This window comes from Molothrus ater, chromosome 8 (assembly GCF_012460135.2).
Source record: "Molothrus ater isolate BHLD 08-10-18 breed brown headed cowbird chromosome 8, BPBGC_Mater_1.1, whole genome shotgun sequence".
Lineage (NCBI taxonomy): Eukaryota > Metazoa > Chordata > Aves > Passeriformes > Icteridae > Molothrus > Molothrus ater.
Genome location: NC_050485.2, coordinates 16,847,199 through 16,869,414, shown reverse-complemented (window position 1 = coordinate 16,869,414; position 22,216 = coordinate 16,847,199). Strand labels below are relative to the sequence as shown.

Genomic DNA, 22,216 nt, shown 5'->3' with positions numbered 1-22,216 from the left:
TCCAGAATCTGATAAAAATTATTCAGATTTACTTAAATTGTACTGTTCTAACTTCATAGTTTTCATTTTTCCAATAATATAAGTACAGAAATCTGTGGCAATTGTTTTTTACCTTCTTAATTTCTAAGAAGCCTATGCCTAAAAATGTATGTTTGGAAAACCACTAGACAGCTTGGTTCTGATTTCAAAGCCTCAAAATCAGTGTCATCTTTTTGTCTTTAATCTTCATTATGAACAGATAATATTTGTGAATATACTGAAGTAATGGGAGAACATCCTTGAGTAATATTTCACTGTTAAGTTTTTAGTAGAAAACTGCAACTGCTATGAAGAATTCAGTCTGTATTGTTGCTTGTCAATACAGAGCTAAGGGCACAAACTCATTTCAGTGTGTTCTGACAGCTCCTCAGCCATTCCTGTGGTGGGGTTTGCTGGCAGGCAGTTTTCTGCTGATGGCAGAGAAGGAAATGTCATTACATTAGAGACTGATTTTAGAGGGAAAATAGCCACCATCTACTGTCCTACCTCTGCTCCAGTCTTTAACTGCTTAGTTTAACTGTAGCAGCAAGGAGAGGTGGTGAGAAACAGAATAACTTAATGAGATGGCACTTGTGTCTGTCCTGTGTTATATAGTGTCCCTTCTGTCAAACATTATTAGGAGGTAATATGACTTTATTACAGTGCACAAACCTCTTGTGATGCTGGTGTGAGAGACATGACATTTGGTGAACATCCTTTTATGGCAAATTACCTTTTTTCCTTTGGGAAAGCTTATATGCCTTTGAGAGCTGCTTCCTTCAGAACTGACACAGTAGATCTTCTCAGGCTGTTTTGGCTGGAAAAACCAAGGAAGGCAACTTCACTTTTACTGACGTGTTCTGTTCGTGGCATCCATTAATTACACCTTTGGGTTTGTGCTGTGGAGAGAGTGTGGCAGCTGCTGTGGTGGTGTGTGAAATATGAGGGCAAACACTGGTAGAAGTTAGCACTGGGTTCATTTCCTAGGCTTGTAAGGGATGTTTTGTGTATGAGCTGGTAACTCTGCATGTCCACGTGTGAGCTGGCTCTGAGTTTTTGTGCCCTTGGCTGACGCTGTGGAAATGCATCAGGATGATGTGGCATAAACACACTTCTGCAGTAGTGCAGGAAGTGAGGGAACACTTCCCATGTTGTGAGCAGCTCATGGAGAGATTGGTCAAAATAGAATCACCCAAAGTAGCTTGCAGATATTTGAGGATTGTTTTGGTTTTAATTAGAAACAAGTATATTAAGCTATATTAAGCTGGCTGTGTAAGAATAGAACCCAGTAATGCTGTGTAACGTGTCATAGTCAGGTTACTCCCAAAGTCTCTTAGGGTAGAATTAAAACTCTTGCTCAGAGGGAACAACTGAGCTCCTGGTACAGCCATGCCCATGCTGTTCCTCTGAGGTTGTTTGGTTCCTTTCTCAGCTGGGAATTATTTGAGGCATCTATATTTTCCTTAAACCAAACATTATACATTTAATACAAGTGCAAGTCAGTGGAATGACAATCATTCGCAATCATTTCTGCCAGTTAAGAGTAGCTGTAGCAATTACACATTGCTTAATAGGGTAAAATGCTCCATTGTTGGTTAGATAAACTGTAAAAGCAATGCTGAACCTCTGGTGTTGGTAGCCTTTTTGTGCAAACAGACTGGAAGCAGTGAGTAGGAAGAACTGCTTCTCCTCCTCCCCTGCTCTTCCTCTGTCACTATTTATGCTCACTGCTGACTGCTTTCTGTGATTAAAAGTAAACAGAAACCTCTCTATTTAAAAGCACCAGCCTATTAAAAAAAAAACAAAAACAACCAATAGAAACCCAAAAATAGAAAATCTTTTTAAATTTTGCTGGAATTCTATAGAAGGATGGTTACAATGCTTCCGCCTTTCAGCTTTCCTCATTGCTGGAGGCTAGATGGCAGTCAAGGAATGCTGCATGTGGCAGTGGGTGTTGCTTGGGCTGTGTGCTTGAAAGTGCTGTTGCTTATGAATTGGTCGAGTCTCAACAGAATGGCTAATATTTCTGGTTTTCCTCTTTCTCTTCTTTCATTGTGTTACTGAATTTCAGATTTTTTTACACAGTCTGACATCTCATTTTATATATTTAAAAGAAAATTAAAACCCCAGCAAGTACAGATGCTTTAGATACAACATGTAATAATTTAAACTAATAATGAATTCCTCTATACCTTCAGTGTACCTAAGTAGAACATACAATGTCTCTATAAAAATGTTTTCAAGAACAGTAAATCTTTAAGACCGTTCTACTTAACAGTTAAACCAAAAATGTTTTGGATTTTCCAAACCAAGTTGTTGTTACATGTGTTGCCACAGCAACCTTCGGTTACAGAGCATGGACAAAATTACAAAGTACTTGTTTGGCTGCTTGGCCTACTTATCTTCAATGTGTACTCCTTTCCTATCCTGTCTTTGGTAACCTGCAGAGTTCTATCCCACCTCTTCCCTGGGTGGTTTTCTTTGTTTTCAGGCCTTCATTTACAGTGGGTTTCTCTCTTCAGCCCTATAGTACACTATGTGCTTTTCCTCTGCCTGTGTTTTCTGCCTTCACTTAAGAGTTCTGTTCAGTTCCTATATAACATTGCCTTTTTGGAGGCTTCCTATTTCTTTTTTTATCTCTATCTCAGATATTGTCAAATGCTGAAAATAGCATTGAAAAAGACCCTGGAGGTTTCCTTCTTTTCTTGTGTCAGCCTTGCCTCGTGTTTGACTTTGGCAGTTAATCTTTAGCTGCCCTTCAGATGACTGATTTACTCAGTCTGTTTTCTGTCTATTTTTAAAAGCCACTTCCTTTTTTTCAGTCCTCAAGTACCTGAAATGATGGTTTCTTAGTTTCAGTGCTGGTGCTGCTCTCAAATGCTTCACTTGAGCTTTTTGGCCTGATTCTCCTGTAGTTCTTTCCCTTTACTCACACTTATCTTCTACTGTGGTCTTTTTTCAGCATCATCAAAAGCAAGACCTAAGTCACTAAATCAGTGATAAAAACAATTAGTTATTTTTCCTTAGCTGTCTGCTTCCTAAACAAGTGAGGTCTGAGATTGTGAGTTATGGAAACAGGTAAAATGTTGTTCCTAATGCTCACCACCAGTTCATGACTCCCTCAAAGCAATTGCTTTTCCTGCAGAGTATCATAAACTGGCTTAGGTACTTGGAGCTCAGGCTCTTCTCAATTCTGGTAATGCTCTCTGAAATTAGTTGAAGGCTTTGCATTTCTGCACTAACCTCAATGCCTGGCTTCATTTTTTTTTTAATTGCACTGTAATATACATTGTGTTATAAACTTTCACTGTCAACATTTTTATGTTAAATAGGGAGAAAATGCAGATATATATCTGTCTTCTATTTTGGGCACTTTGTGCTTTACTGTGGTTGTATTATAATCTTACAATACTTAGTGCAAGAAGTGGGAAAGCTGAGAATCAGACCTCTTACCTAGGTTCAGCTGTTAAGCTAAATTGAACTCAGATTGGTTGTGACTGAAAAATAGCACTCTTCAGTTTAAGAAAAAGCTTATGATGTATGTTGCATGAGGAATTTTTGGAAACTGAACTTTTTGAGAAGAATATTTTGCACTCCAGTTCATTATGGTGAACTTCATAATGACGTCGGAAGTTTTGCATCAGCAAAAGCAGCTCTTCTGCATAGAGTTCCCCAGCCTTCAAAGCAGAGGTCTTGATGTTGTATGCCTCTCCAGAAAGGGCTGCTGGGCTCCATGCCTCCAACAAATTGGGTTAAATCCCAAGCTGTGGTGGGTGAGCTGTTGTGTTGTGTGTGCTTGCTGAACCTGTGGTAAAACACAGCATCTGAGGACAACCACTCCAGAAAGGATTTGCAGAATATGGAAATGAACTTGCTGAGAGTGGTATGTCACATGTGGTGTGCCTTGCCCTTTTAGCCCTTTCCCTTCTCCTTGTGCAGTATGAGGGCTCCCTGCACTGGGGTGCTCGAGTTCCTCAGCTCTTACAGCAGGACTCACAGCTGACCTGTCTCACCTCCTGCTTTCCCTGTTCTATTGCAGGAAGCCAGCAAAGCACTGCTGCCTGTGTCCAGTGGAAAAGCTTTGTGGAGAGAGAGCTTGGGGACAGCACTGTAGTTGGACCTGGGATTTCACAGTCCCAAACTCAATCTCTTCCTAGGTTGTACCAGCTTGAAAATCTAGTGCTGAATCAGCCTTGTGAAAATCATACCCCTTTTAATACACATTACTCTTTTCACCTATACAAATAGAATGGGATGATTCTTTTTCTGTGACTTGTAATAATTGCTGGAACATGTAATATTCTCTAGGGTTGGAGCTGATACACTTGGAAAGAATTTCTTTATTTCCTGTTCTGTTTGAGCTCATTGCCCTGAATCACTTCATGATGCTAATTGCTGTTAAGCACACATTATTAACTATGTTATTCCCATGTAATTACCTGCAGTTTCTTATGCAGTAGAAAGAATAATAGTGGGAGTATCTAAATTTTATTTTTTTACATGCACTAATGTGCTGATGAAACTTGTACTTTATCTTATGGCTATTTCAGGATGACATTGCTGACACCTCTTTGTATATTGTGTTTCCCAAGTAGCTCACAGGGGGAAATGCTCAAAGTGCATTCACACATGGCCCAGTGATTACAAAGTCTTGGTATTTGCAGTTGTGGGGTTTTTTTTTGTAGCATGGAGTTTCCTTTCCTCAGTGTGGTGAAGAATGTGTAATTAGGGAAGCATAATGAAGAGTGCTGTTGACAGGAAAGTATGTCTGGAATCTCAAATACTGACCTTCTATGACACCATTACACTTCCAAAGTTCTCATTCAAAGATAGTAAAGTGGCTTATCTAGGTTTACTAGTGAAAATTCTGGCATATTGTGCTTTTATATTGTGCATTTTTAAATGCATTTGCACACTGATGGCAAAGCTTTTCCACTTTTTGTGTTTGTGGCCACTATTTCCATTTTATTTGTCATGCTCATTAAAGTTCTTGCAGTAGGAAAAAATAATGCTTGTTCACACTAATTTGGAAGATGAAAGCATGGCATAGAAATAATTTATCAACTAGCAAACTGAAATTGCCTCTCAAGCATGCCTGTATTTTGCAGAATTGTTTGAAAAAATATGCATTAGTTTAAAAACTCCTGGTTCCTGAATAAATGGAAGCAAAATTAGCAAAAATATACAGGCATTTTGTTGTCCCAAATATTAAATCCATGTTTCATTTAAATGGCTTCCATTTTTTTGTGAAGCTTTTTCATCGTTGGATTTATTATTATTTCCAATGTCTTGCTGTGTGGGTTTTCCTGATTTTTGTTGTAAATGCATAGAATGTTATTTGTGGACAAAGCAATTCAGATAGGACTTTGAAATATGACAAAAGCAGGTGGTTTTGTCTCAAGTATTCATCTTTCTTTTGTATTGCTCATGTTTTACAAAGTGCATAGTAACTATTTTCATATCACACTCTCCCTCCTAAGTCAGTAAATAACTTGCCCTGCAGAAATGCAAGATGTTTAATGTCCTGTGTCACAACCCAAATCCCCGCAAAAATCTTAAAATATACTTAGCTCTTGTCAGCATTTATAATAAAATACAGTAGTGCTTTGTGAGTGCTGTAGGAAGGCTGCTGAAGAACAGCTGGAGCAACATTTCAGACAAATGCCTGTTAATGTTCTTCCTTTTCACCTGTGCATCTGTGACAAAGCAAATCTAACAAATGACAGCCAGCAAAGTGGTGGCTTTGCTAGGGAATATTGTTGGGCAGTGTGTTCATAGCTTGTATGCCAGTATTTATGTAAGTAGTTCATGATCAATTTACTATGAGAAATAATTATAAAACACTTATTTGATTTAATATTTGGTAAATTATACAGTATTGGTGCCAGGCATCACGTCTAGGAGTAGCCAGTAAACCTAAGAAAAATCTGTATTTCTGCTGTTAGGAAAGAGGCCAATGTGTGGTGCCTGAGTCTGGTCTCAGGCCTTAAAGGCATGACTTTGACTGGGACTCAGGAGCTGGAGCTGGATACCCCTAGGAGCTTGCTCAGGCCTGCCGTGTGTGACAGGCACCTGGTGTTAATGGGTTTAGTTTCCTTGGAGTGCTGGAGTGAAAGGGTGTCTGGGCTCTCTGCCCAGGCTGCTGTGGCTTCCAGCAGCACTGGCAGTGTGTGACTGAGCCATGAGCTGGGTGTTCCACGGCCCTGACCTCCTCACTTCCTCCTCCTCTTGGTATTCTTAAAGCAAGAGAGGTCAGTCTCTGTTTTTAAAACACTGACTGGGCTTGCCCTCATTGCAGTCCTTTAATATACCTGGCTATATTTAGTATGTATAATTCATTTAGCACTAAATAACATTTTTCTTGTGCCATTAGCATACTCATGCAATCTGATGGTTTATTAGTCCCTTCAGGAACAGCTTTATATGAACCACAATCTGAAAGGCAAAAAGAAGCAGAGTTTGGTGCTCATAATACAATGTTTGAATCTTTGTTGTCCCAAAAAGTCAAGATAACATAGGTTTCTCTCACTTCCTTTCAATGATTTGTGATAATATGAGAGCTGAAATAAGAGGAATTAACATCATCTCTTCACAAAGCTGATTTTGAATTCCAAGTAAACAAAGTTGTTGAGTTTCAAAATGCTCCCAACTGCTGAGAAAGCAGGATATTAATGAATAAAAAAGTCTTTGGAATGTTCCATAGGCATCAGGCCGAAAAATGTTTTAATACATCTTTGTTTCATCTAGCACTGTTACTGTGTTGTATTAGCAGAGGTGTGATGATTGTTCTTTGTATAGATGGTCTCAAATAGGGCTGATCTTCCCTGAGGGGAGGAGGCTGCTGGTAACATTGAATGTGTGCACAATAAAAGTGTAACAAAGCTTTTTGTGACAGTAGGGTGTATGAAGTATTGTGGAACCAGCTATATCTCACTTTTCCTTTCTTGCAGGATATCTTGAATAATCTTGATTCATGTGATCTTGAAGATGATGATCTCATGCTTGATGTGGACCTGCCTGAGGACCCACCTCGTGACAAAGGTGAGTAAGGCAGCCAGGCAGTCTCACTGTGAAACTGGATCATGGCCTTAAGAGACTTTTGACTTGCTTTCTTCTGACTCTTGGCTTAATAAGTTAATGCACTCTTCAAGTTGGGGTGTTTTTTTTAAAGTAGCAACTCTTTCTTTTGTGAAATACAGGAAGGGAGATATTTCTGTTTTCCCAAATACAACTCTTATATTTGAGAAATTCTGAATATAGAAGTGTACTACCTTGAATAAAAATGCAACCTTGTTTCATACTGTTTTTTTCCTTAGGATTATTTCTATAGAATAAATTTCAAATTTTTAAGTTAGCCCTTCAGTCTCATCATTCAGCTATATTTGAAAATGCTGGGACAGTATTTTTTTTTTTTAGCTTTGGTGAATGACAGGGTAATTCTTTGAGATAAATAATTGTTTTCTTCTACAAAATGACAATATCTCCTAATAGATATACATACACTTCAGGATAGCAGAAGATGTAAAATTTAAGATCTATGTTTTCAAATTGTATTTTATGCACTCTTGTGTTCAGTGAGGGTGCTGGCAGACTTTTCACAGAGAAGGTAGAGGTACCTAGATGCCCCTGAAATAGGACAAATTCAGAATACAATGAACTTGGTAAAGAAAATTATGGCTGCACTTTCCCAAATCTCAGACTGGAAAGGTTTGAGGCTTTGTTTATTCTTGAGCTACTCACGGGACTGATGAGTACCGTTGTTATTATGAGCTGTTGCTATGTGAATATGGGTATTAGTTTTACCTGCAAGTTCAGTGGAGGGCAGTCTGTCTTCAAATACAGAAACACTGAATGTGGAGCACTGTCAGGCCCTACCCAGTGCAAACAGGCCCTGAAAGGAAGAGGGCTTTACTTATTTTGTGTAACATTCACCTGCTTGCTGAAGTAAATTCAGGGGTTGTTGAGAGCACCTCTGAGTTATCTGGATGAAGACTCCTGTGTGTATATTAGATATGAAGCCAAATTTGCAATAAATAAAGCAGAGTTTTCCATCTATGATGATGGTGACAAATTGTATTCTAATGTTGTGCATGTGTGAAGTGCAGTACATAATCTTATAAATCTCAGAATGAGTTGTTCAAAGTGCTTGTGTGAAATGATTGAGAACATTGCAAGTATGCAACTTTTCAACCCTGACAGGTAGGAGATTTTTACTTTTTTACTCATTTTCCAGAATGGGTAACAATGCAAGCCTAAGGCATATTCTTTCAGTGGGAGTAATTTAATTCTGTTGGGGAAAAACTAAGAAACAATTTTAAAGGGTAGATCAGTTTCTCCTAAGTTTCCTTGTTTATATGAAACACACACTGCATTTGCATCAGTAATTCCATTACAAATTATTAATTTGAAAACTGCTAGAAGGGCATGTTTATAAAGGTAAATGTTTACCACAAAAACATTAAAATCTAATTACTGCCACTTTTGACATTTTTTTAGAGGTTGGGTTTCCCTATAAAATTAGCCTGGCATAAATAGGGTATCTCTGCTTCTTATCTTGAAAATTCTGTATTTTCAGCAAAGAGGATCTGAAAATAAGAATTCAAAAGCCACCTCCAGGTTTTCCCTTATGTAAACATGATCACTTCAAAAAGCAAAACAACTTCTTGGTTAACCTCCACCTGTCTTTACTCAGTGTCTCAGTATTTACTTTTCCTAAGCTGAAAATCATAATTGCTTGTAAACTTACTGAGCGCTTATTTTGTTATTAATTTTCATATGTTAGGAGCTGTAGAAAGACACTGCTAAAGGAAAATAAATGTTGTTAGTTAAGGTGAATAAGTTTATTTTATTATGCAATTTTTTGGTTATTTGCTAGGTGATAAAAACTAAACTGGAGGTGTGAGTACTTGTTCTAGTAATGTTTGACAGCACTTTTTACCAACACTTTTTCCATAATTATGTGTGACTTCACTGACAACAGCCTTTTAAGACTTTCCAGGTCCTCAGAAACTCTCCTGGTTTCACTTTGGAGCCTGGGATGCTGCTTGGCCACTATTTTTAGCAGCAGTGGTAGCTGCACAAGCATGCAGGGAGTGAGGAGGGCCGTGTAAATCACAGGGTGACGCCGGGCTGGCTCGCAGCCCCACGCAGGCTGGGAACCCAGCGGGAAGCAGGGCCCGTTCGGAGCCGCGTGCGCAGCAGGGCTCGGGGGGCAAACGCTGCTCCCCTGCGTGCAGCTGCTGCCAGGAAAGCACTGACAATGTGAGGGAAAGCTCCTTGGGTAAGTGAAGGGCCAGGTGTGGTGGCACAATAGCACTTTAGGACTGTTTTTGCCGGGTCTGACTCCTGGGTAGAAGTTGTTTTGGCTTTCTCTCAGTCGTTTCCGGGCTGTTGCCAAATTTAGCGTTTGTTCCCTTAAGACGTTTGTGGAATTCCTGTGGCTTTGCAGAAGTTGGTGTTTTAAAGAGCTTGTTTGGTTTCCTTGTTTTAAATCATGCTGGCTGTCCAGTTAAATACAGATTTAATGTCTCTGAATCTGAAAACCAAGCCATGTGAATAGAAGGAGGTATATCTGTATTTTAAGTAACGAAGCTGTTCTTGCAATGCAATCCTGGCCTTTTTTCGCAATGTTGCCTTTCTGTGTTTGTGCATTGTTAGAACTTGTTAAAGGCCTGGAGATACCATCAGTAAGAGAGACAGGAAATTGTTATTTTTTAAATTTATTTTCTTCTATAATCTCTACCTACTTCAAATGATTTTCTGTTAGAGTGGAAATACTGTTAAAGCTGGATTCTTCAGTTTCTGCTACAGGTTGCTCTTTTTCTTGTAACAAGTTTATGTTTTAATAAAAATGTGACATTGTTGCAGAAGTCCACTTGACACTTGTAAAATGCATACTGTTTTGGATCAGTTAACAAAAACCAAAACAAGCCCCACAGACTTTACACTTCATCTGTTACCAGCACATAGTTAATATTTTATTTGCAATGTCCTGGGAACAAGTCTTATGATTTTTTTTTACCATTATGCTCTCTGTAGAGGAATGTGAAAATATGAGCCGCTATGAGAGACAAGACAGAAATGCGAGACAGCATCAAGAGGGATTCTGGAAAAGAGCACCACAACAGCGATGGAATACACAGGAGCACTATCATCTTGGCCATACTGACCATTATATCCATGGTAAAAATGATTTGAACAGGTAAAGCACTTTTCTATATCCTCACAAACATTTAAAGCACCAGTGAGCAATTCCTTTTTGGCACTAAGGGATCTCAAGTGATACTGAGTACAAGTACAACATTTTCTGAATAGTATGTCTGAGTGGAAGCACCACTGAGGGTTGTAACAAATTCTTTTCAAAACTTATGCTTCTGTTTTCAGTCCAAGTACTTGTTGCTCGTGTTGATACAATATTATACATGTTGATTAAAATAGCTTATGTGTTCCATGGAAAACCGCTGCAATGTTTTACTACTTTACTAAACTTTGAGCAGCTTTTTGCAGTTTAATTTTTTGGTAAAGTCAATGTAACTTTTTAGTCCTTAAAGGGTTGAATGACAGTTTATAGAAATTCTGCTGAAGTAACTGGTTTTAGGGCACTGTGCTTTATAGTCTGAGTGGACTCTGGGAGTGGAAAGGAAAACTCTGTATTTTAGTGAAATAGCATTGACATTTTCTGATTTATTAATTTATTTTCTGCTGTGTGCCACAATACGTAAGTATAGCCCACATTGCATAACTTTCCTTTTTACCAACCGCTGTGTAGCTCCAGTTTGTCACCTCTGTGTGTTTGTTTTGGGTTTTTAGGGGTTCAAGCTACCTGGAGCCTGGCGTGGGTGTGCTGGAGAGCTGCGGGGCGGGCGGCGGCTGCGCGGCGCCGCGGGCGCTGGCGGAGAACACGGTGATGCTGGACGAGATGACCCTGCGGCACATGGTGCAGGACTGCACCGCTGTCAAAACACAGCTCCTCCGCCTCAAGAGGCTGCTGCACCAGGTGAGCTCTCCACAGCTGCTGGCAAGCATCAGAGTTTGGCAAGAAAGTCTCACAGATGGGTGTGCTTAGCAGAAAGGTTTTTGAACGTAGAATCTGAATGAAGAATGGAGATAGAAGCAAGTGTTAATATAGAAGAAAAGAATTGTTGAGCCAGTCTTACTGGATAACTAAACAGGCAAAGAGTATATTAGTTAGAAGGGGGTTTTATGACTTAGAACAAAAGATAAACTCACTTCAAACAAGATGTTTTTACTAAACAGAAAGATAGCACAGGCAAACAAGTCAGCAAATGTTGCAAGAAGAAAAAAGTTCTCAGAATTTTCTACTGCAAGAAAACTGAAAAACAACTTCTAGCTTAAATTGTAATGTACTAACTTTCAGTGATTAGAGAATAATATGAATATAGTAATTACAGTAGTTATGATTAGCTATAGAGAAAAGTTAAAGTATAGATTAGTTCTACTGTATTGAGATGCTCAGCAAAGTATATAATGTATTTGTAACTTAAACTAAAAGTCTGTAAGCTTGCCTGCAGATGGAGCTGACAGCTGTAGGCATAGGCTCTGTCACCCACGACCCTTGACTGCTGTAACATCTTAGATGTAATAAACTGCATTTTGAAGAGCCTCCTAGAGTCCCACATGTCTCATTAAGACTCTTACACACAGGGACTAAGGCATTAAATAAACTGGGCACTGGGCCTAGGTGGGCTTATGTACTTTTTGGCCTTATTAGGATATTGGCATTTCATTTGTACATTGAGTTACTATGTTCCAGAAAGTGATTATACCTTTTATTGCTGTTTGCAGTAGTGCCTTTTCTGCCTTGTCAGCACTTTACTGACTACAAAACATGCTAGATACTAAAATTTTTAATATTTCTTCACCATTTTATTGACAAGTAATATTTATTTACTAATTTATTCACAGATTTTCTTCTCTGAGGAAATGTCAAATTAAAAAAAAAATCAGCACATGTGAATGCCAGCTTTTATCCAATAAGATTCAAAAAATCTGGGAGTTAAAAAAAATAAAATATTAAAATTGATCCCACTGATCAAACTTGCATTCAGCATGTCAATGTTACTAGCTTTTTCTTAAGGCTTTGTTTTCCTCATTCTTTTCAGCTTTATGTTTTGACAAGAAGCTTAACAAATCCTGCTGCATCATCTCTATTGGAAGTGTTCAAATTTACCCTTCCTATGTTATGAAATTGTCATAAGCTTTTAAGGAGCTTTTTTAATGTACCTCAAAACTTGGCAAGTTGTGGGAGTTGGTAAACTGCTGGATGACTCAGCAGAAGTGTGGCATTTCAGCTACAAAAATTTCTTTGTTACCATAATAAAGAACAGTCCATGAGGCTTTCTTTGGAGGCATACACAGATGAGCATTGTAAAGTGTGTGATATTGTCTTTTAATACCAGATTCATTGCTGTTCTTTTCTAATAGGATAATGTAATGAAAATACATTAAAAGTCAGGCACTAAAACAAAAAACAACAGAACAAAAAGCAAATCAACCTTGAGGCTAATTCATGGGTGTGATTGTGCCTTTTAGAAATGACAGCATTTTCTTCCTGTGCTGAGATGTATTCCTGATTTGGTCAGGGGGAAAAACAATTGTAACAAAAATGATGCAGTGCCAGAAGGGGAAGGGGTGTTCTTAGAACTAATGTCTGAGTGGTGGGCTGCATAAACTGTGACCCCCAACAGCCCCAGGCATTAATACATAGGTGGCAAGGAACCTTTATCTAGGACTTCTAATGTCTTTAACATAATTGTCAATAATTAACATAATGTCTTTAACAATTTGGCAGCTTGACGGATGAACTGTGTGTGTGGTTCAGGGTGTAAAGGCCTGCACATTATAGCCAAGTAATGTATGGCCCTGCAGAGTATCATGTGTAAAATCTTGATCTAGTTTATAATAGCCAGGTTGCAGAATAAAAACTTTGCCTCAAGTAGCTCAGATTAACTTTTTTAAAAGAACTTAAATGCACAGAATGAAGCAGTTACTCTTAATATGTCAGTTTTTCAAAATTTGCTCCTGGTCTTGACAAGTGCCTGATCCTTCTTCCCTGTAACAGTGAGTAACAGGTATTATTCTTCCCTTCACACTTTGTCAGGCATACTTGACTGTATTTTCCTGACCTATACCAACCCTGTTTTGACTCACTGCTTCCAAAACTCTTCACTGGACTTCTGAATGTTTATTCTACTCTCCTGTGTATAATCCAATCTTTTAATCAAAGAACATGAATAGTAATGTAAAAGTAAATTAGTCTGCTACAGAGGGGGAAACTTCAGACCTTTACTACCTAAATTGCTAAACAATTAGGGCAGAACTTGTATGAAATATATTTTCATTATATTGAAGTGTTAAGCCTTTACTGTAAACGTCATGCTTCATACTAACAGGAATGAGTAAAAATACTACAATTCTTCTTTAGTTCTTGAACAGAAATACAGTTTTGAAAACCAATAGTGAACTTTAGCATTCTGAACTAGGACTGGATCACAAGCAGCTTCTTGCAAAATATAAAAAATTGTACAAAGTCAATTGTTTTCAAACTCCAGTTTTATTATGAAATCAGAAGTTCTTCTATTAGCCCGACCAGTATTACAAGTTTAAATGTATGTGTTGCCTTTCTCCAGTTGTGACATTCAGCAATAAAATTTAATTTGGATAGGTATAAATAGAGCTGTAGTCAGGACTTGGGCTCAAAGTCCGAGAGGAACAGTTACAGTAAAATAGGAAGAGTTAGCAATTACATTCAGTTTTATACAATTATCTAATCAGCTGTAGCATGACTTAGTGTAGAGCACAGCACGTAATGAATGTATAGCTAGCAGATTCCTGGGGAGATTTAATGTGCTGTATGGATTCATTGCTGTGACTGGGTATAAATTAGCTGGAGTATTGCTAGCAACCTAGCTGCAGCAGTGTGGGGTTGGTGCTGCATTCCCAGTTCAGCTTGGAAAAAGAAATAGTTCTTTGAGCAACAGAGCCTTGGCTGAGCTCTGTGTGAGCAGGAACACGTGCTGGCTGCTTACTCCTCACTCACTGCCATCTTCCTGTGCCTTCAGACAGTGAAATCAGCAATAGGAGTCTCTCTCATACAGAGCTTAGAAGATTTTCACAGTAGTGAGTCTAACCTTCTCTGACTTCTCAGTAATGTGATGTAAAACAACCTACATGGAGTGAAAAATGTGGCTTGTTCTTGTACTAAATGCAGCCATATTTGCAGAGAGGTGTACTGCTGGAGACTGTTCTCTCTTTAACGCTTAACTGGAGTGCTAGCTTTGTATTGTAAGAAGAAAATGTTTTGGAAGTCTAATTCTAGTAATAATTGACATGTAAATGTTAATACCTCTTAAACATTGACTAAGGTACTTCATTTGCATGCTTATTAAGAAATAAGTTTTCTTCTAATCTTAACAGTTTCTTCCTCCTCCTCAATTAATTTCATAAACTTGCTGCTCTGGGTGGAGGCTAATGTGTTAATACTGTTTTAAATAAAGGTTTTCTGTTTTTGTTGCCCTTGGGCCTTTGATCTTTGCAAGGATTGACCATCCTCTGTAGTAACCCAATGCAACTTGGTTGCATCGCTTGCACTTGCTGTTCCTGTAGGGAGGACTGAAACACGAAGTAGTTCACAGAACTGTGAGATCTGTGAAGCTCTCTTTTTCTGTGGGAGGCAGGTTTTATAAAAAATGTTTCATTTCAACTTATCTTTCATGAATGGAAATGAAATTCTATTTTTCAAGCACAGCTCTTCACTGTAGCTTATCAGATATGGCCCATTTGTATGAAGAGGTGTGAATGAAAATGTGAACCATGTAGTGCAGATTTGTTAAATGCATCAGTACATTTTGCTGAGGCTTTAGATCAGTAAGTCACTTGTATATCTTTGAAATACATATTCATTGTGTTCTTTTTTTTTGTATCTGGTGAGATCCACAGGAGAGATTCATTTTTGTTTATGAGAAGCCTGAAGTTGAGAAAGAAACAGAGTTACAAAATAAAAAGATGTTTTTGTGTCATGCATTAAGTTGTATAAATTGCCTCTACAATTATTATTTTTTACTAGCCACAAAATAGTTCACCTCAGTGACTTAATTGTGCTTGAAAGAAACAGAACCAAAGGAGATGAACAAACAGTAGCAAATCAAATTGGCAAATTTTAGGTTTAAGCTGTTGTTTCACTGTCAGACTGTTGCTGTGACAGGGTTTGACAGTGGCAGTGAGATGGACGTGGCCTGGATAAACTGCACTCAGAATGCCAGGCAGGCAGCAGGTGAATAGCACCCTCTGCTTGATGAACACTTAACTCAGCTTCTGCTCACATCATTATCGAAATGCCTTTAGCAAAGGAGTCTGTTCAGATCAGTGATTTGTACTGAATAAAGCTTGGAATTGGGAATCAAAACCTAGACCTTGGTAAAAATTCAGTAGACCCTGATAAACTTGCCACTGCTCTGGGTAAGTGATTTACCAAAATAAATAATATGTTCTGTTACTGTAAGAATGTTATCAGTAGCAGTTTTCTGTATTTCCTGTTGTAGTGTGATATGCAATGTGGTGATAGCTTAATAAAGTTTATTGCATCTTCACCAAAAGATTGAAAGCAGATATTCTCTCCAAGTTTCCAAATTTGATGGTATCTTGGTATACTTCTTAGTGTTATTTCTAGCCTACCAAAAATAGCGTATGCATATAACCAGGTGCATTTTCTTTGCTAATTCTGTCATCTTTTTGGTAATTCTAATATCTTTTTTTGTACAGGGATGGCTCTATTTTGCTGATTTCCCCTGTTTCATTTTAGCAGTGTAATGACAAAGAAACAAAAAGCACAAGAAGGCATATTTCTTAGATTAATCCTAGCATGTGTTCAAATGGAGGCTTGAGTTCCTAGTGATAGAGTTAGAACTGTTTCTTTTCCAGTTGTGCTGTGTTCTCTCCCTATGTACTGAGGGAATTGCTGCAATGACCTTTGTCCCTGCTTTGCTGGTGAATGGGTCAGGTGGAGCACAGGCCTGGAGTACTGATTTAAATCACCAGGGAGTGTGTGACATACTAACCTTCTTTGCAATCAGCCCTTAATCTGCTGTTGTGGAATGTCTTACTGCTCCACTTCCCTGCGTTTTAATAGCAGTAAAAGCTATATTGGAGGTACAGAGCTTTGAAAAGTCATGTGAGATACTTTTGCTTGAAATAGTTTGTCTTGTTTTTTATTTTTTCCCATTCCCATGATGACTCTTTCACAGTTGTAACTGTGACCATCTGTGACTTCACTTCTGAGTGTATTTGTTTGAATCAGTGCTTAAAATAAAATGTTGGTGAAACTTTTTAATTGGGGGATATAAGATAAATATAAAGTACAATAAAATATATAAATTTAAAATATAAATAAATATTGTGTATAAAATGCAATAAATATAAAATGCAATATAAATATGCAAAAAATAATTTGTAAAACTGAAAGTAATCCTAGGATTCTAATTGCTTCACTTTTCATCTAGCATTTTACAAATGTTTTGAACTAATGTTTGTGTTTTATGGTATTACTATGCAAATTATTTCAAAGCACTCTGGTAGAACTTCTCTGTAACATGGTGTGTAAACTGCTGCTTCATCAGTCTTTCATTTGCTGGCCATGGGCCTGGAAGGGACAAGCAGCTACTTGAAAACTGATGACAACTGAGTACTGGACAGTGTAAACTTGACTGTTGTCAAAATTAACTGTCAATTTATGTAAAAGCCCAAGAAACAAAAAAACCCCAAAAGCATCCAAACCAAAACAGCACCAAAAACTGAGGTATAAGTTCTGTCAAGTTATAGAAATGAAATGCAGGTGTCTGTAGCCTGGGCATCACCTGGGCATTGTACACAGGCTGCAGCAAGGGTGGCTTTCCTGAGGAGGGAAAAAAGGAAACTTGATGTTTCAACAAGTGATTCAAACTTGTACTCTTGTCTTTGTCCCCTGGTAGAATGATGAAAATGTGTCACTCCAGGACATCACAGTCTCAGTTCCATCAAGTCCAGAACCACAAGAACCTGAGTCAACTTTTAAGGTAAATTACATTGATTGACTCTAAGGAATAGGAGATGCAAACCTGTTTATATTTGCAAAACACACCCAAAGCTTGTATGTTACTGAAGTACTGCTTCTTGCTTCTTTCTTTGTTTAAATGCTAACCTAGGTGAACCCCACAAAGTCAGTGGCAAGTTTACTGTTTTTTTAGAATGGGTATTAAAGGCCAAAGAAGTCACAGTAGGTATTGCAAATAGAATAATCTTTTCTAGTTGGAGACTTGTGATATTGTGTTTTCTGTGTTGGTAAGGTTTTGTAGCATTACTTGACTCTTACTGTAAAATCACTATACAAAGATCACTAATTCTGTATTTATAGGAGGGAAACATTGCTTACTGGAAATATAACAAGGCTATAAATACTTCATAAAGTTGAAGAACACTTAAAGTCTAATGTTTGTTCTGAGTTCAGTAATTTCTGTTGTTGATAAAGAGGACTCTAGGTAGTGTTTGCTGACTAGACATTTTCATCTGCATAATGTCACTTGTTTGCACAACAGATGAATTACTGCTTCAAAAATGCAGCTGATCTACTTACCCTGGAAATTTAGTGGGTCAGCTGAATTTGGACTCTTAAAGGGACTTTTAGTCAAGTTTCTTCATTCTTTAACATTCTTTAAGCCTGCAGCCCCTCTCTCTGTGTGACTAGGAGGAGGAAAGCATGTGTCACTGCCATTCCTGCAGGCATGTCTGATCTCTCATGTCCTGTAGAGGTGTTCCTTAGATCATGCAGTCCTTACACAAAACCACTGTTCTGTTGCAGATGGATGATCTGCTGAACGAGATCAGGCAGCTTAAAGATGAACTGAGGAAAAAGGATGAAACAATCAACCAACTAGAGCAGCAGCTTGTAAGTATAATCTAAAATGTTTAGCCAAGTCCCAGGTGTGTACTGCAGAGTACAACTTCAATAGGCAGTACTGATGAAGGCTTTAAGAGACCTTAGCTATTTTTTTTCCCTGCACTTTCACTGTAACAAAGGTAGGTTTGCGTTCCCAGTTGTACTCCTGGGATCTTTAATTCCATAATCTGGTCATGATTTTGTGTGGCACTAAGCAAGGATGTTTGTAATGCTGTTGAAAGTATTTAATTTCCAAAACAGTTTTGAACATAAAATTCTAGAAGCTGCTTAGAAAAAACGGTGAGGAAAAGATAAGGCTACACGTGAAGTATTTAAAAAATGCACGAGTATTGGGCCTATCATTCTCCTTGAAGTTTTTGTTACTGTTTTTTTTTTTCTTCCTCTACTTAATAAAGAATTACACCATAGAATTGAAAGCTAACTTAGAATTAAGCTTAGTATTCTAAGTTGATTGTTTTTTAAGGAAACAATACAAAACAAGTTGAATATTCAGATTAAATCTGCCAACTAGGAACAAGTTATGGGGTCACTTCATCATAAATTAGGTTCAGGGGAGCACAAAGCCTTGAACAAAAGTTACATGTGCCTTTTACCTTTTTGCTCTTGTTCTGAGTTTGGATTTCCATGCATATCTTTGCATTTGGTTTTGTTAAATTCGCCTGCTGTGACCATTCTTGTAAAACAGGCACACATTTTTAAGCCACATCAAGATCTCACAGGCAGGGTAGATGAGATGCCAAGACGTGCACACCATATATGTTTTTCATAGGTGGAGACAGTACCTGTGTGACCATAAGCTCTAATGAAATGTTAAACATGTGCTTTTGTAGGTGTGTGCAGTAAAACTGAGCTGTGGCCTTCATCCTCTCCCTCTCTGGCTTGGGAACGATCCCTCTAAAACAAAACTGAAAGATGAAGGTTTGGCCTTTGCTCTGCTGTTTAAACAGCAGAATCCCAGATCACAGAATACCAAACCAAATTAGCTTGTTTGTTAGCATTTAGCAGTAAGTGTTGGGTTTTGGGTACACTTAGTCTCGCTCTTAACAGTCAGCCAAAATTCCTTGAAGGAAGTTTCTCCTTCACTGCTTGGTCGTGTACTGAATTGCTGGACTAACCTGTACCTGCTGCAGCTGAGGAACTCTGCTGTAGAGATGGGTAAAACTTACATTTGTAACGACTGAAAGATGACTTGAAGAACTCAGTGCTTCAGAAATTGAAGTGGAAAAACTTTTTCCGAAAGTCAGTATTTATTCTGGATTACTTCTCAGTATCCTTTGGGAAAAGCAGCAGTTGTGCAGCACTGTAAATAGCAGTTTCTGCAGTTTAATCATATTGTGCTCTACAGTCAAGTCATGCTTGATATTTGAACACTGGGCCTTGACTGTGCTTTTCAACAGCTCACTTGGTTAATTTCTAACTAATTCTTGTTTGTTTTTCTCTTTTTGGGGGTGATTAAGGCCACTAGATGTAACTGCCAGAAGGACAGTCAAAAGCCTCCAGGGGCAGTGCGCGCGCGTGCCGATAAATTCACACAAACCTCCTGGAGGAGGAGTTCTGTGAGTAAAGTGGGCCCTTCATGCTCGGGTACCTCTTTCTGCCTTTCATTTCCCACTTCTATAACCTTGGCTCTCACACAACTCAGCCCTGTTCAAGAGATTCTGTACTGTGTGTGAGTGAAGTCCTTCCTGCTGTGCAACCCTTGCATTCTTTTGCAGCCCTGTTATGTAAACAAATATTACAAACATTTATTTCAAAATAAATAATTAAACTCTAGAAATCTTCTCTTTAAATAATCACCCTTTGCAGTATTTAAGTTACAGTAAATCCAAGTCAATCCTGTATATCTAGTCATACTTAAGAGATTTTCTTATATCCTGACTTCAAAGTATCTCTTTGGGTTTTTTCCTGGTCAAATTTTCAATGTTGATGTTTTCATATTTGTTGAGGAAAAGAAACAGTATATTCTAAATTTTGCTGCAGAAGTATAAAAACAAAAGTTAATATTGTTTATTTTTTTATAATTCATGTTAATAACTTGAATCATTAAAAAATAATTGTGTGAAAATCACTTTGACAAAAGACATCTTCATTCCCATATGTTGTTGCATGGATCACATTTGTTTTCACTATGTAAAATTTATGTTCTTCATTAAACACCAATAGACTATTTCAGATGGGGGGGAGGGACAACATATTTGATATTATATAATCATAAGAAATTACCTTTGCCAAACAAAGCTTTTGTTAGTCACCACCAAATAGCATTTGGATCTTGAAGCTACTGCTCTAGCTAGAAAACCTAGGACATTTTATTCAAGGTTAAAAATGGGTTTGATTTTTTTTTTGTTTCTTTGTTTCTATCCTACATTGAGTTACTTGATGTAAGCTTGTAATAAAGATTAATCACCCCTGTTATCCTTCTAAAATTGCTCTTTTAAATATATGGCACTATGGGGCAGAAGCAGCACCACACTGTGTTCACCAGTTACTGGCAAACAGCTTTACCCATGTTTTCCATCCTCTTTCTTGCTTCATAAGAGGCTGTCAAAAGGTTATAACTTAAGTAGCTTTTGGTTTGCTTTGACGCCTCTGCTCCCCCATGTACATGTAGCCTCTTGGTTCACCCCATGTGTTTCTTCTCCTTTTACTTTGGAGCTTGTGAGCCCTTGCATTGTTTCTTTTTCCCAATTTAATTTCCTGTGTGTGCTGTTTATGGGATGTCTTTGTGCATTGATGCTGTCACAAGGTTAGTAGCTTTTGTTTCCATCTTCCTTTTTTCCTAGCTCATTTATCACATGGCTTCAGAGTCAAGATTAATAGTCATGGAAAGTTAGTTGTTACCTACAGGAGTTTTAGTCTGTGCAACTTGTGGTGTTAATTGATAAGACAGAGATACTGGAGAAGATGGGGAATTTGAGTTGCTGTCTCAAGCGCAAGGAGTCAGTCAGCACAGTTGTCTGGTTTGGGTCAGGTTGGCCAGTATACATTTAAAGTTATATTGTAGTTTTGTTCAAAAAGACTTTTGGAGGAAGTTTGGGTTAAGGGACAGTACCTTTAAGAAGAACTAAAGGAGCCTCTGCTGTATTCATGGTTGGGTGTGTGGATATGTGTATATGATACCCATACATATTCCTAGGTATCTGATCATTGCACACACAATCCAAACTTATTGGTATTTTTATCCATGTGCAAAGTTTCTCATGAAACTGATAAAGGACTTAGAAAAATTCATGAAGTGTTAACAAATTTTGAAACTGTGCTGCTTTTCAGGACCTTTTAATAGCTGGGAAGTTTTGGGCAGAATGTTTTGGGCATGTTTTTAGTTCTTTTTCAATGTCTTCATGTGCATATTTGTAAGTTGCAGGCTTTCTTTCAGCCAACAGAAGCAGGAACTCTGTAATGGGATTTCTCCAAGGAGGACAGTGGTCTGGCTGGTGCAGCCAAATTTCAGTTCTAATGGTCAGACCTCAAATTTCTGGTTTCATGCTTCCTCTGCTAACATGCATTTGGATGTTTCCTTGCATGGCTTAATAGACATATAAATGTATAAAATAGTTTTTGATTTGAATCTAATAACAAAAAACATCTCTTGTAATAGAAAGGAGACACAATCAGCTCTTATTTTCTTGAGGTAAGAGTACAATAAACAGAAGGAGACACTTAAGTAAAGTGTATTCTCACTACTCAAATCCTAAAAATCTCTTAAATAAATTCTTTTGGTTTATTAACATTCCTGTTCAGTTTAGTTTAATGGTCTTGACCTAAGAATAAAGACTAAGAAAAATCATGTTTCTTGGTCCTATATACAGTATTAGTCTTGAAATATTGTTGATGTTTATGAAATTATCAGGTTTTTATGTAGACTAGCTTTTTTTATATAGACTAGGGGTTTTTTTTGTTTGTTTTTTTTTAAACGAAATTGTAGTTGAAGTCTTGGTAATGACAGAGTGGTTCCTTTGAGACATCTTAGCTTTTTGCTTCTTTAAGCTTCTTAATTGTTTTCAATTTTGACAAATATTTAACTACTTCAGTTTTACCTATTAGCATTGACCTGCCAGTCATTTTAAGTTATGGTGGATTTTAGGTACTTCAGGTGTCAAAATTTTAAGAATTAATGTGACTGTTTATAAATTCTATATATTCTATACAAATCAGAACTGATACAAAGTGTTTATTCTTCAGGACTTAGTACCAGTCTGGGAACACAGTGACTTAGTGTTCCAAGGAGTACTTTAAATGCTTACTGAA

The 22,216-nt window shown here is 37.8% G+C and overlaps 1 protein-coding gene across 7 annotated transcripts in view; it reads left to right on the top strand.

The window, feature by feature from the left end:
- CCSER2 (coiled-coil serine rich protein 2) overlaps nt 1–22,216 on the top strand; it is a 61,485-nt gene that overhangs the window by 20,214 nt on the left and 19,055 nt on the right. For all 7 annotated transcript variants that reach the window (XM_036385276.1, XM_036385273.2, XM_036385274.2 and 4 more), the window contains 6 exons: nt 6,969–7,059; nt 10,057–10,219; nt 10,828–11,014; nt 17,004–17,087; nt 17,870–17,956; nt 19,426–19,524. In XM_036385276.1, the coding sequence (XP_036241169.1) occupies nt 6,969–7,059; nt 10,057–10,219; nt 10,828–11,014; nt 17,004–17,087; nt 17,870–17,956; nt 19,426–19,524 (711 nt within the window). The remainder of the gene's footprint in view (nt 1–6,968; nt 7,060–10,056; nt 10,220–10,827; nt 11,015–17,003; nt 17,088–17,869; nt 17,957–19,425; nt 19,525–22,216) is intronic.